Consider the following 11,950-nt stretch of genomic DNA (forward strand, 5'->3'; position numbering starts at 1 on the left):
TCCTTGCAGGTATGTCCAGGGCTTGTCATCCCTGCCCCACCCACCCCACCCCACATCACCTCTGCTCCCCTTCCTCCATTTTGACCCCTTCCTTCCTTTCCTTCCTTGGCCTTGAGGTCAGGGGCCAGGCATGGGGTTGGAGTACCTGTTGGGCCTCTGGCTCCTCTTCTTGAGGAACTCGAGCTCATCCACAGTCCACACAGCCCCTTTCTCGCTCTCCACCCGCACGAAGCACTTGTGTAGGCTCAGGTTGTGGCAGATGGCATTCTGTGGAAGGGGGATCCGCCAGCCAGGCCAGGGGCAGCAGGGTGGGAGTGGGAGAGGTGGGCAGTCATCCTCTGGGGTTGCAGCCCCTCCCAACAGTGAACCGCCTGCTCCTCCCCAACATGCCTCTCAGCACGAGGCTTGCCCGCTCCTGAGCTTGGCCCATCACAGCCGCTGCCACCTCCGGAGGAGCTCACCTTCCAGGTGGCAGGGTGGTTTCGGAGGAAGGCGAACATGCATGTGAACCAGTGGTAGATCTCATTGAGTGTCCACTGCTTCTCAGGAGCCTCCAGGATGGCCTGGTGGTGGGGAGGGATGGGGCTAAGTGAGGGAAGCAGTGCGTCCAGAGTGAGGGCTGAGAGGGGCAGGGCCTACCCTGGGCTGCCTACATGGGGGTGGGATTGTGGGAGTTGGGAAGGAGGGAGATGGTATGGAGTGAAGGCTCAGGGACAAGGTTATATGTCGGGTGATGTGTGGGGTTGGCTGGGGTTAGAAATGGGGCGAGGCATGGGTTGGGGGCAGGATTAGGTAAAGGATCAGGGCTGAGGTTTGGAGTGGGGTCAGGTTAAGGGCTAGGGCTGGGGCTGGAGTTAGGTTAAAGGTCTATATTGGGGTTGGAGTTGGGGCTTTCTTGGGGGGGTGAGGCTCCAGGGTTTTGGAAGGTTGAGGGTCAGGTTAAGGATTTGGAAGACAGAATTAAAGGTCTGGGGAGGGTTTAGTTAAGAGTTGGGCTGGGAGATGGACTGGGGTGAGTTTAGGGGTTAGGGATGGGATGATATGTGGCATTAGGTCACGAGCCAGAGATGGCCCTAGTTATTGAGTTATTTTACGAGTCAGGGAGGTGGTTAGGTTTAGGGTCAAGAGTGAGATTCGTTGAGGGATTAGGTGTGGAATGAGGCTAAAAGGGAACTTCAGTTTGAATTTAGGAATGGGATTAAGAGTCAGCAATTACAACTGCAAATTTGCAGTGAGGTTATGGGTTAGGATGGGGTTAGGATGGGGTTCAGTTCAGAGACAGAGGTGGGGGGAGTGTATGGAGTTTGGTTGGGGTTAGGTTAAGGTTCAGGTTTGGGGTTCATGTGGAGCCAGGATGAAGGTCTGGGTGGGTTCAGATGAAGGCTGTGGGGCGGGCATTGGGGAGATTTGGATGAAGGTGTCAGCATGGGATGAGGTTAAGGGGCAGATAGCTGTGACAAGGAAGTGGTTAAGGGTGGGGTCTGGCTGGAGATGCTTTGACATCTTAGGGTATGTTGGGGCAGGGGAGAGATACAGGGTTGGGTTGGGGGTGACGAGGTGGAGAAGGAGTTAGGGTACTACCCGGGGTGGATCTCAGGCCAGGGTCAGAGATGTGGGGTCAGTTTTCAGGCTATTTTCTAGGTCAGGGAGGGAGCTAGGTATGGGGTTGAGGTGGACATCAGGAAATAGGTGAGTTCAAGGTCAACATGCAGGCTTGTACTGGCCTGGATGGTGGGACCCCCATTCTCAGCACAGCTTGGGCCTCCTCGGGGCTGGGCTGAGGTCTGGCAGTAGCCCCCAAGGGTTCTGAGAGGGAGGCTGGGACCTTGGGAGGCATTCCCCCGCCCCTTCCGTCTCTTCCTCCTCCTCCTCCTCCTCCTCCTCGAGGCCTGAGCCCCGCTGCTTACCCAGTGGATGAGGGTGGTGTAGGTGAAAGGGGGCCGCATGTTGTGGAACTTGAAGTAGTCCATGTTGTGAAAGAACTCTGTTAGAGGGTGAGGAGAATGAGGCCTCATCCCGGAACATCTAGGGCCCCCCCCTCCATCCTCTGCGTGGCCACCATTAGCACAGGTTTCAGTGGGCACAGTCAGCGTTTGCACCCCGCACCAGGTGGGTCATCCACCCTTTGCACTGCTCCTGTGCAAACGGGGCCCGTTACCCCCAAGGTTTTAAAGAAATGCAGGAGCTTGCAAACGAAGGCATATCATGGGTTAGGAGGTGGAGCCAGGATAGGAATCGGGGCTCCCCTTCCAGTTAGGCACCCAGCCCGGGCCTAGCCATAGCAGGGGATGGGTTTAGGAATGGGATTAAGTAAAGTGGCAGAGCTTTTCCGGGGGCTGGGGGAGGGTGGACCGTCAGGAATTACTTAGCTGGTTCCCTCCCTTCTGGTGGTTGGAGGGAGTGGCTGAAGCCCAGGGTGAGTGAGGCACAGGGCTAGAGTGAGTCCTTTGGGCTTTAAGGCCACTGGAAATCCCGAGAGGAAGCTTTTTGGAGTTGCTTGTTCCCAAAGGCTGGGGGGTGGGGGAAGCATAGTTATGGGGCACTCCCCCCCCACCAGCTCCAGCACCAGTCAGTGGAGTGAGGAGCTTGGGGGCACTGTGTAGGGCATGGCCCTCCTTACCTGGGAATGTGCTGTTTCCGTGGCTGCCCCAGAGGTGCCTCCGTACTGCAAACAGGCTGTCGGGGGCCCCCTGGGGGCCAGGCCAGGCTGGGAGGGCACCGCCTGCAGGACCTGCCGCTGCAATGCAGCAGGGGCCCTTGTTGGAGGATGCCTAGGAGAGGGCAAGGGGCTGGTTACCCAGGGGTTTCAACCTCCCACTTAAAAAGAAATAAAGATTAAAAGCAAGAGAGTCCGCGTCTCACTTCCAGCCTTGATGTGGAAGGGCCGGAAGCAGCTTGAATCTTACTTATCAGACTGTGAGCTGAGCAACTGAGCATGCAGAGCCCCTGTGCTGGGGTCCCAGGATGGGATGGAATCCCAGCTCCTGGTTGACCTTGGGAGAGTCACTTACACCTCCCTGGCCTCAGTTTTCCTGATCTGTGAATTGGGGATGCTAGTGGCACCCACCTTACAGTGCCATTCTGCAGACTGAAGGACTTAACGCCACTAAAGTGCTCAGAAACAACGTCTGACCCCCCCAGGCTGGCTTCACAAGTGTGCGATCTGTGCAGTTGCATGGGGCCCTGTGTTCAGAAAGACCCCACTTTTTTTTTTTTTAAATGCTTTGCTGTTGCTGACTTGAAATTTGAACAAGGAGCTGCTGCATTTTCATTTTGCGGTGGGCCGTGCAAATTAATGTAGTCGGTCCTCCCACCATGGTCTGCGCTCAGTAAATGTTTGGCTATTTGCTGTTGGTCTGAAAACATGGGATCATGGATTCTTGGGATCTTAGGGTCAGAGGGTTTGTAAGTGGCAGGTAGCAGATCCCTAGGCCTGGGCGTGTCTGGAGCTGGGGCCACACACCTCTAGATCCCTAGGGCCTGGGCATGAGGATAGGTCTCCTGCAGCCCCCCATCCCTGGCTGTGCCCCCCTCCGGCAGTCTGTGCAGCATGGGGACCTGGGGTCACTCACCGCAGAGGGAGCCTTGTTCAGGGCCATCTTCCCAGCCAGGTGGGCCTGCATAGCACTGAGCTTCTCCTTCTCCAGTACCAGTTGTAAGGACAGGCACCCACATGATACCTCAACCTAGTCTTTCTCTGCTGTATCTTTGCCCAGGCTATGGTCTTCCCTGGGCATGGCCTACCAACTGCTTTTATGCCAGCCCTCATCCAGGATGAGCTTGGGTTGCCGGCACGGGATGCACAAAGGGTTCACTCGCCATCTCCCACCCACACCCCTACCTCCAGCCTCACCTGTTGCTCCAGACTGTACCACCTCCCTCTGGAGGAGACACTGCGCCCTGCCCTTCTCATCCAGGAGATGGTCCGCCTGGCAGTGCCTGGGTTGGGAGAAGAGTCCATGCAGGTGACCATGGCTGGCCTGGCCTCCCAGCTCAACATGTGGAGTGGGGCAGCCCAGACCGTATGGGAGCTCTTTTATCTGAATTTCAGCCCCCTCACCCCTCTCTACCTCAGTCTCCATCTTACACCTGTCATCTCTTCAACATGTGCCACTTGGTACCCACCGTGTGCCAGGCCCTGAGCTTGCCACTTGGAGAAGATGTTGGAAGGGTGGTAAGCTGAGAGTGGGCCAGGTGGAGGGGACAGGCTTTGCAAAGGCCTGGTGGTGAAAAGGAGCTGTATGTATTGACTTGCCACTAATAGTTGGTTATGGTTGGAGAAGATTGTGTGTGTGTGTGTGTTTGTGTGTGTGTGCAATGGAGGAGGGCAGCAACAGCTATTTTGAGAAGGTGGGACTCTGGGGATCAATAAAATGAGGCTGGTGTATGGACATGAAGGATAGCAGGGCAAAGCAGTTAGGGGCATGGATTCTGGAGCCAGGCAGCCTGGGGTCAAATCCCAGCTCTGTCACTTAGGAACTGGGGTGAACTTGGTCAAGACACTTAAAGTCTTTGGTTTCAGTTTCCCCATAGGTAACTAACACAGGTAAATAACAGAACACATTTCTGTTCTTATACCCGTTATACAGCTGAGGAAACTGAGGCCAGAAAAAGCTAAGTAACTTGTCCAAGGCCATACACCCAGTGAGTGATGGAGCTGGGATTTGAACCTCGAGTCTCAGCTCTTCCCTCCCTCGTCTTACTGCCTATTGGGAAGACACCTGTGCTGCACCCCAGAGATGCCCTGCAAACTAGGATGCCCCTCCTCCCCCTGGACTGGGGTGGGGTAGAACCACTCACTTGAGGAAGTCCTCCTGCTCCTCGAAGACCTTCTCACATCTGGGCCACTTGGAGACGCCATTTGCCAGCAGGGGGTAGGAGCCCTGGGACGCAGCTGAAAGGGTGCTGGGAGGAAAGGGGGTGTCAGGGGGAGGGATGGCAGGGGGAGGGTCCTCCCCTGCCCCACCCACTGACCTGTCCTTCCTGGGCGCACCAGGGCTGGGGAAGGTGCACAACATTGGCTCCCTGGACACCACTCCAGGCTGGCCACGTTGATCCCTGCGGGTGGGGACAAGGCACTTCTGGGGGCCACCGGTTGGGCTCTGGTGTTCCGCCCACAAGGCCTCTCATTTTGAGCTTCCCACCCTCCTGAACCTTGAAGGCCCTGACTTTCCAGGGGGAGGGTCTGCTGTCCTGAAATTCCAAGTCTTCTGACTGAGTAGCTCAAAGTCTGTCATTCGCAAGTGCTGACATTTTGATTAACTTTGCAAAGATCTGCGGTTCTGTGACTCTGACGTTCTGCACCTTTTAAGGTTCTGAGCCTGACATTTTTTTGGAGGTTGGAGTTTCCAAGACTTTGAGACTTGACACCTCTGACCTCCCGGGGGCGGGGGGGGGGGGGGGCGCGTTTCCGATCAGCCTCCCATGCTCATGTTCAAGGGTTTGGGGACTCTGAGGGCAATTGAAGCTGTGGGGTGGGGGTTGAGGTGTTACCGGGTGGCAGACCGGGCTGGGCCTTGAGGGAGAAGACCCCAGTGGCAGCGGTTGGTGGTGGGAGGCTGATCATGGCTGGGCTATCCAGTGGGTGCACCTGCAGCATGGGTGTCTGGGCATGGGCATCCACTGTTGAGAGCTGGGGGGCACATATGGGCCACGGTTCAGCCTGGCTTGGGGTGCCCCTTCCCCATAGTTCACCCACCTGCCCCCTCCTCCTTGCCTGTTTTGGGGATCAGTACCTGATGCATAAAGTGTGGCTTGTCCTGGAGGAGTGCCTGCAAGTGGGGCGAGGGGCCCAACCGTGTCCTGGAGGGTGCCACCATGATTAGGGGCACTGTGGGGAGCTGGGGGAAGAAGGCAGGCAGGTGAGCCCCTCATCCTCTCTGTTCTAATTCAGATACTCTTTGCTGCAACCCCACATGGTTGGTACTGTGATCATCCTCATTTTACCTTTGTGGAAACTGAGGCTCAGTGAAGTTGAATAACTTTTTGAAGATTACCCAGCTAATAGGTGACAGAGCTGGTCTCAACCCTGTCACCTCACCTCCTTGGGCCCCAGCCCTCTCCTTGGTCACTTGGGGATGGGGACATATAGCCGTGCTCATGGGATCATGACGGCTTCCTCCTCTCCTGAAAGGGGGATTGAGAGGTTGCAGAGAAACTTGAATCTCTGAGGCTTGCCAAGTGGGGACTTTCTTGGCCCTGTGACATCTGCATAAGTCACAGACTTGCCTGGGACCCAGAAACCACTTCCTGTGCCCCAGCTGGGCCCCCTGCCCGGTGCCACAGTAAAGGTCAGCACCTGTAGGCCCAGATACCCCACCTGCCTGCCCCATGCTGGGCCCTGGGCCTCACCTGCAGCTGCAATGGTGGCATGGGGTTTGAGGTTGAGGAGGAGGCCTGGGCCCTGCTTCGGAGTTCCTGGCCCTGGAAGGTTCCCCTTGGGCCCCTGGGCCCCAGCAGGTCTGAGGTCTTGGTGCAGCTTTCCAGCTGGGCGAGGGACCTGGGGATGGGCTGAGGGCCAAAGAAGGGGCCGAGGGCTTGGCTGGCCTGGGGTTGGGCATTGGGTCCTTGTCTGTGGGCAGGCTGCCGGAGGGTGGGGTGGGAATAGAGGGAGAGTTACACTTGTGCTGGGGGGTAAACAAAATACTCAGCCACCTGAACTACATGGACACCCCCTCTGGACACACGTGCTGGGGGGTACACGAAATACTCAGCCACCTGAACCACATGGACACCCCCTCTGGACAGAATGCGCATTGGCTGGGCATGTCCTGAAGGCCCCCGAGCTGAGCCCAGCTCTGGTCATGTGCCCACGCAGACACACACACACATGCACGCAGATGGGTGTCAGGAACTAGCAAGTACACGTGTGTACACACACATGCTCCATGCACAGATGTGCATGGATCCAGCACACGGCTTGCTCACATACACTGCCACAGACATGGTTCGGATGTGTCTTCTGAGGGGCTGTCTGGGCTTTGGGTGGTGCATGGAGCCTCAGCCCAGGTGGGCCTCAGCTCCTTCCCCTCACTGCTGAGGCCCTGTCTTCAAGTCTCAGCCCTCTGGTACTCCTTCCCCTGGTCAGAGCAGTTCACCCCAGTCACCCAAACTTTGCTGATCCTGCTGGGTGTGGTTTCTGACTCGCTCATGGGGACATTATTTTACTTCCATGGTTTGGACAAGTGCTGAGGTGGACAGGGGCGAGGACTCAAAAGATTCATCTGGCTGCCGCGGGGGCAACAGACTGTAGGAAGATGTGGGTGGGAGCCAGGGTTTGAGTGAGGAGGCTATGGGAAGATTCCAGGCGAGCAGTGGGGTGATGGTGGCAAAGACTGGGATGGTGAGAAATGAGTGGGTTTTGGGGGATATCTTGCAGGCAGGGTCAACCGAATGTGCAGACAGATGGCTTGGATGTGGGGGATGAGAGAGGGAGAGTCAAGGTGACTTCTGGGTTTTAGCCTGAGCAGCTTGGAAAGATGGAGTTGACATGACCTGAGATGGGGGTGAAAGGAGGTGGGCAGGTTTGCCTGGTGACAAACCAGATGTGGATGGATATGATGACTCTGGCATTGGATGTGCAAGTGCAAGTGTTGAGTGGGCAGCTGGACATGCACTTGTCCAGCTGTTCAGGGCAGGGGCAGGCTAGATCATCTCTGGGCTCCACCCTGCTGGGAGCCAGCATGGCAGGTGCCAGAGAAGGGGGATGGTGGTGGTGGAGAGAGGCTATTTTCTGAGCGGGACCTGTGGGAGCTCCCCAGCTCAGTGCCAGAGTTCACCCCGATCTCTGCTCCCCGATCTCTGCTTCTCTAAGCCTTTGCACCCCACTCCTCCTCCCCTTCCCCTATCTAAGCCATGTAAGGTTTGCACTCATATTGTCCTCACCCAGAAAGCCCTCTGCAATGGCTCTGGGTCCCTCTGCTGAGCCTCACAACCTCACACTCTCTGATGGACAGGGCCCCCATTTCTCAGAATCCTGGAATCCTGGTCCAAGAGGAAGTCAGAGCTGGAAGGGACTGCCCAGTCCAACCCCCATTTTGCCGAAGGGGACACCCAAGTGCATAGAGTTCCAAAGTCCCACGGTGACTTGAGACCTCCACTTCTTTCTCCATAAAGCGTGTCTCTGCATGTGCGCACACCTCACAAGCCTGCTTCTCCAGGTGTGTGTGTGAAACCCATCACGTCACCCCCATCCCACCCCAGAGCACTGGGCTGGGCACACAGCTGCCGACGGCAGCCTGGGGGAGTACCAGGAAGGTTCTGGGGGGACAGTTGCTCCTTCCTTTCTTTGCTGTCACCTCGTGGGGGTTGTCAGAGCTGTGGTGCCAAGGGAGGTGTTGTTGAGTCCATGCATCAGGCAGGGTGTGAGAACCCAAGAGTCAAGCTCTTGGTCTTTTGGGACTCTTGGGGGGGGGGCAGGTTAGAACATTCCTACGTGAGAATGAGGAGCCCAAGTCTATAGAGGCTCGGAACCAGGGCGTGTGAGAATGTGAGTGACCATGAAGAGGTAAGTGAAGGAAGGAAGGAATGAGTGGGTATTTTCAGCCCCCTGGCCTGGCCCACCCAGCTGTCCTATGGTCACTTCTAAAACTCCCTGTACTGGCACTTGGCAGAAGTTTATAAGAAATCTTCCCCAACACGTATAGAACGGCCTGACTCAGGCAAGCATAGATACATTCTCAGAAAGGGGACCTGGATATGGTCTGTCTGGTGAGGTACCCGGAGGGCTGGGCTGGCCAGCCGGCTTCCTGCACTGTCTGTTGGGGCGTCTTTTTCTGACTAGGTTTCTCAGAAGCTGCCTGGGGGCTGTTTCTGGGGACACAGATGATCTTCTCGTATCGGGGTCTGCATCTGGGCCCTGTTGTCACAGTCCCCAACTTCCCCCGATTTTTCCGCCATTGACGTCATGGCAGCCAGATGCACTGGGCTTCATCGGCACCCAGGAGGAAGAGAAAGGGGTAGACACCCCACCCCACGGGTTTCGTTCCAAGAATTGGCTGTCCCATCCTGCAGCTGGCTTGGGTGCCAGCAGATGTGGTGGGTGACATCCATCTGACCACTGTGACAAGCCCCGGGCCCTGTAATACCTGTGGTGCTTCTTGGAGCCATGGAGGGACTCAAGGTTTGAAGCTTGGGGTGGGGGTGGGGGTGCAATGGAGCCCCCCACCCCCGCCTCAACGCAGATACTTGGCAAAACCCGTGGGGTGGGGTGTCTGCCCCCTTCTCTTCTTCCTGGCTGCCAGTAAAACCCAGTGCATCTGGCTGCCATGACGTCAATTGTGGAAAAATCAGCGGAAGTCAGGGACTATGATGACTGGGACTTTTAGGGTCTTCAAAATGGTACAACTCCAGAACCTCAGAATTATAAAACATCATTTCTTAGATTCAAAGGACTCAAGAATCTCAAAATCACCGACTCTGGGGGGAGGCAGTGGTGGCATGGTCCATGGGGCCTACTTTTCAGGATGTATAGGCCAGTGCCCCTAATGTCCAAACTCACTGGAATTCCCTGAAGGACAGGAAGCTATCGGGCCTGGAATTGCAGCAAGCCTCCCTCGTAAGTTCTGTGAAGACGGGAGGGTCAGGATCACTCCTTCTAGTTCCTCCAGCCTGGGACCAGGCTCTGCTGCTCACTAGCTTTAACTCTCCACAGACCCCTTATATGTAATACTAACCGATAGTAATCCTATCCATCTTCCAAAGTCAGTGCACATGAAATCCTTGGCAGAGTGTCAGTGATTGGTGGGTAAATGGATAGCTACAGGGCCTTGGTCCCCCGGCCCATTCTGGGATAGTGTTCCTAGAATCATAGCCACCTCACCAGTGATGGGGAGGAGGATGGGGGAAGCGGAGCCAGTGGGTGATGTCTGTCTGGCTGCTGTGACAAGCCTTGGGCCCTGTATACCTGTGGTGCTTCTTGGGGCCACGGAGAGGCCCCAGGTTTGCTGCTTGGGGGTGGCCATGCCTCATCGTAGGGATAGAAAAAGTCCTGGCCTTTGCCAGTACAGACGCCCACAACTGGGATCTCTGGAGGGGACCCAGGAGAGTGGTCCTCTGGGACCAGTGCCAGCTCTGGGGACCCAGCTGTGCTCTGTCCACAGCCAGACCCATTGACTGACTGACTGACTGACTTTTGCCCCTCCAGACTACCATCTGGTCACCTAGTCCTCTTTTTTTTTTTTTTTAATTAAATTCAGTTTTATTGAAATACATTCACACACCATACAATCATCCACGGTATACAATCCACTGTCCACAGTATGATAACATAGTTATGTGTTCATCACCACAGTCTATCTCTGAACATTTTCCTTACATCAGAAAGAACCAGAACAAGAATAAAAAAATAAAAGTGAAAAAAACACCCAAATCATCCCCCCATCCCACCCCATTTGTCCTTTAGTTTTTATCCCCATTCCTCCACTCATCCATACACTAGATAAAGGGGGTGTGATCCACAAGGTCTTCGCAATCACACTGTCACCCCTTGTAATCTACATTATTATGTAATTGTCTTCAGGAGTCCAGACTGCTGGGTTGGAGTTTGGTAGTTTCAGGTATTTACTTCTAGCTATTCCAATACATTAAAGCCTAAGAGGTGTTATCTATATAGTGCATAAGAATGTCCACCAGAGTGACCTCTCGACTCCATTTGGAATCTCTCAGCCACTGAAACTTTCGTCTCATTTTGCATCCCCCTTTTGGTCAAGAAGATACTCTCAGTCCCGCGATGCTGGGTCCACATTCATCCCCGGGAGTCATACTTTGCGTTGCCAGGGAGATTTACAACCCTGGGAGTTGGGTCCCTCGTAGTGGGGAGGGCAGCGAGTTCACCTGTCGAGATGGCTCAGTTAGAGAGAGAGAGGGCCACATCTGAGCAACAAAGAGGTACTCAGGGGGAGACTCCTAGGCACCATTACATACAGCTTTAGACTTTCCTTTGTGGTAATGAGCTTCCTAAGGGCAAGTCCCATGCTTGAGGGCTCAGCACATCAAACTGCCAGTCCCAATGTTTGTGACAACATACGCTAGGGGATCAGCATCTCAAAGTTTAGAGATAGGCCTTACAATTCAGGGATAGAGTTAACTGCTGTAAGAGCTTACAATCTAGGGACTATTAGAATTATTGTGTCCACGTTAGGCTATGTTCTAAGATTCAATTCTGAGTTTACACATTGTAGTTAGTCCATGTTAATGAGGCATCATCCCTCTCACAATGTTTTCTCCAACACTTTTACTCATATATATATATTTTCCTACAATTTTATAGAGTTACATTCACATACCATACATTTATCCACAGTGTACAATCAGTTGTTCATGGTATCATCATAAAGTTGCACATTTATCACCACAATCAGCATTTGAACATACTGATTACTACAAGAAAAATTGTTTTTTTTTTTAGCAATAAGAAAAAATGATAAAAAGGAAAATAACATGTCATAAAATACAATATACTACTAAGGACAGCAAATAACACCACTACCAAGAATCCCATATTACTCCCCTATATCCCCTTCTCATATACATTTAGCATTGGTGTATTGCCTTTGTTACATTTAATGGTGGTATATTACAATGTTACTGTTGACCATAGACTCCAGTTTGCTTTGATTATGCTTTTTCCTGAATACCATCCCTTTTTCAAATTTCTATATGGTTGACATTCATTTGCTTTCCCACATGCAAAAACAATTTTATATTTGTATATTTAGTAACAGTCATTGGCCACTCCAGTTTTTGCCACGTTATACAGTCCCAGTCTTTATCATCTATCTTTACCTCTGGTGTCATACATTCTCCTATCCCACCTCTTTCAGCTTTACTCACAGACATCTTTGTTCAGTGTACTTACAATATTGTGCTACCATCACATAGTATTATGCTATCTATTTCTGGATCTATGCAATCAATCCTAAGTATTCTGTAGTCCTTCAGCATCAAATCG

General features: G+C 53.8%; 1 protein-coding gene across 1 annotated transcript; it reads right to left on the minus strand.

The window, feature by feature from the left end:
• Window positions 1-117: 117 nt before the first annotated feature.
• On the minus strand, window positions 118-6,569 carry LOC119522829 (forkhead box protein P3-like). The gene is given in 13 exon segments (XM_037821490.1): window positions 118-267; window positions 462-563; window positions 1,908-1,984; window positions 2,621-2,771; window positions 3,573-3,666; window positions 3,865-3,939; window positions 4,801-4,905; window positions 4,975-5,032; window positions 5,035-5,058; window positions 5,494-5,632; window positions 5,736-5,840; window positions 6,352-6,467; window positions 6,470-6,569. Coding segments are annotated over 13 exon segments (1,287 nt in total). The 5' UTR covers window positions 6,561-6,569.
• Between the last annotated feature and the right edge of the window lie 5,381 nt (window positions 6,570-11,950).

The sequence above is a fragment of the Choloepus didactylus genome, chromosome X (genome assembly GCF_015220235.1).
Source record: "Choloepus didactylus isolate mChoDid1 chromosome X, mChoDid1.pri, whole genome shotgun sequence".
NCBI classification, from domain to species: Eukaryota; Metazoa; Chordata; class Mammalia; order Pilosa; family Megalonychidae; genus Choloepus; species Choloepus didactylus.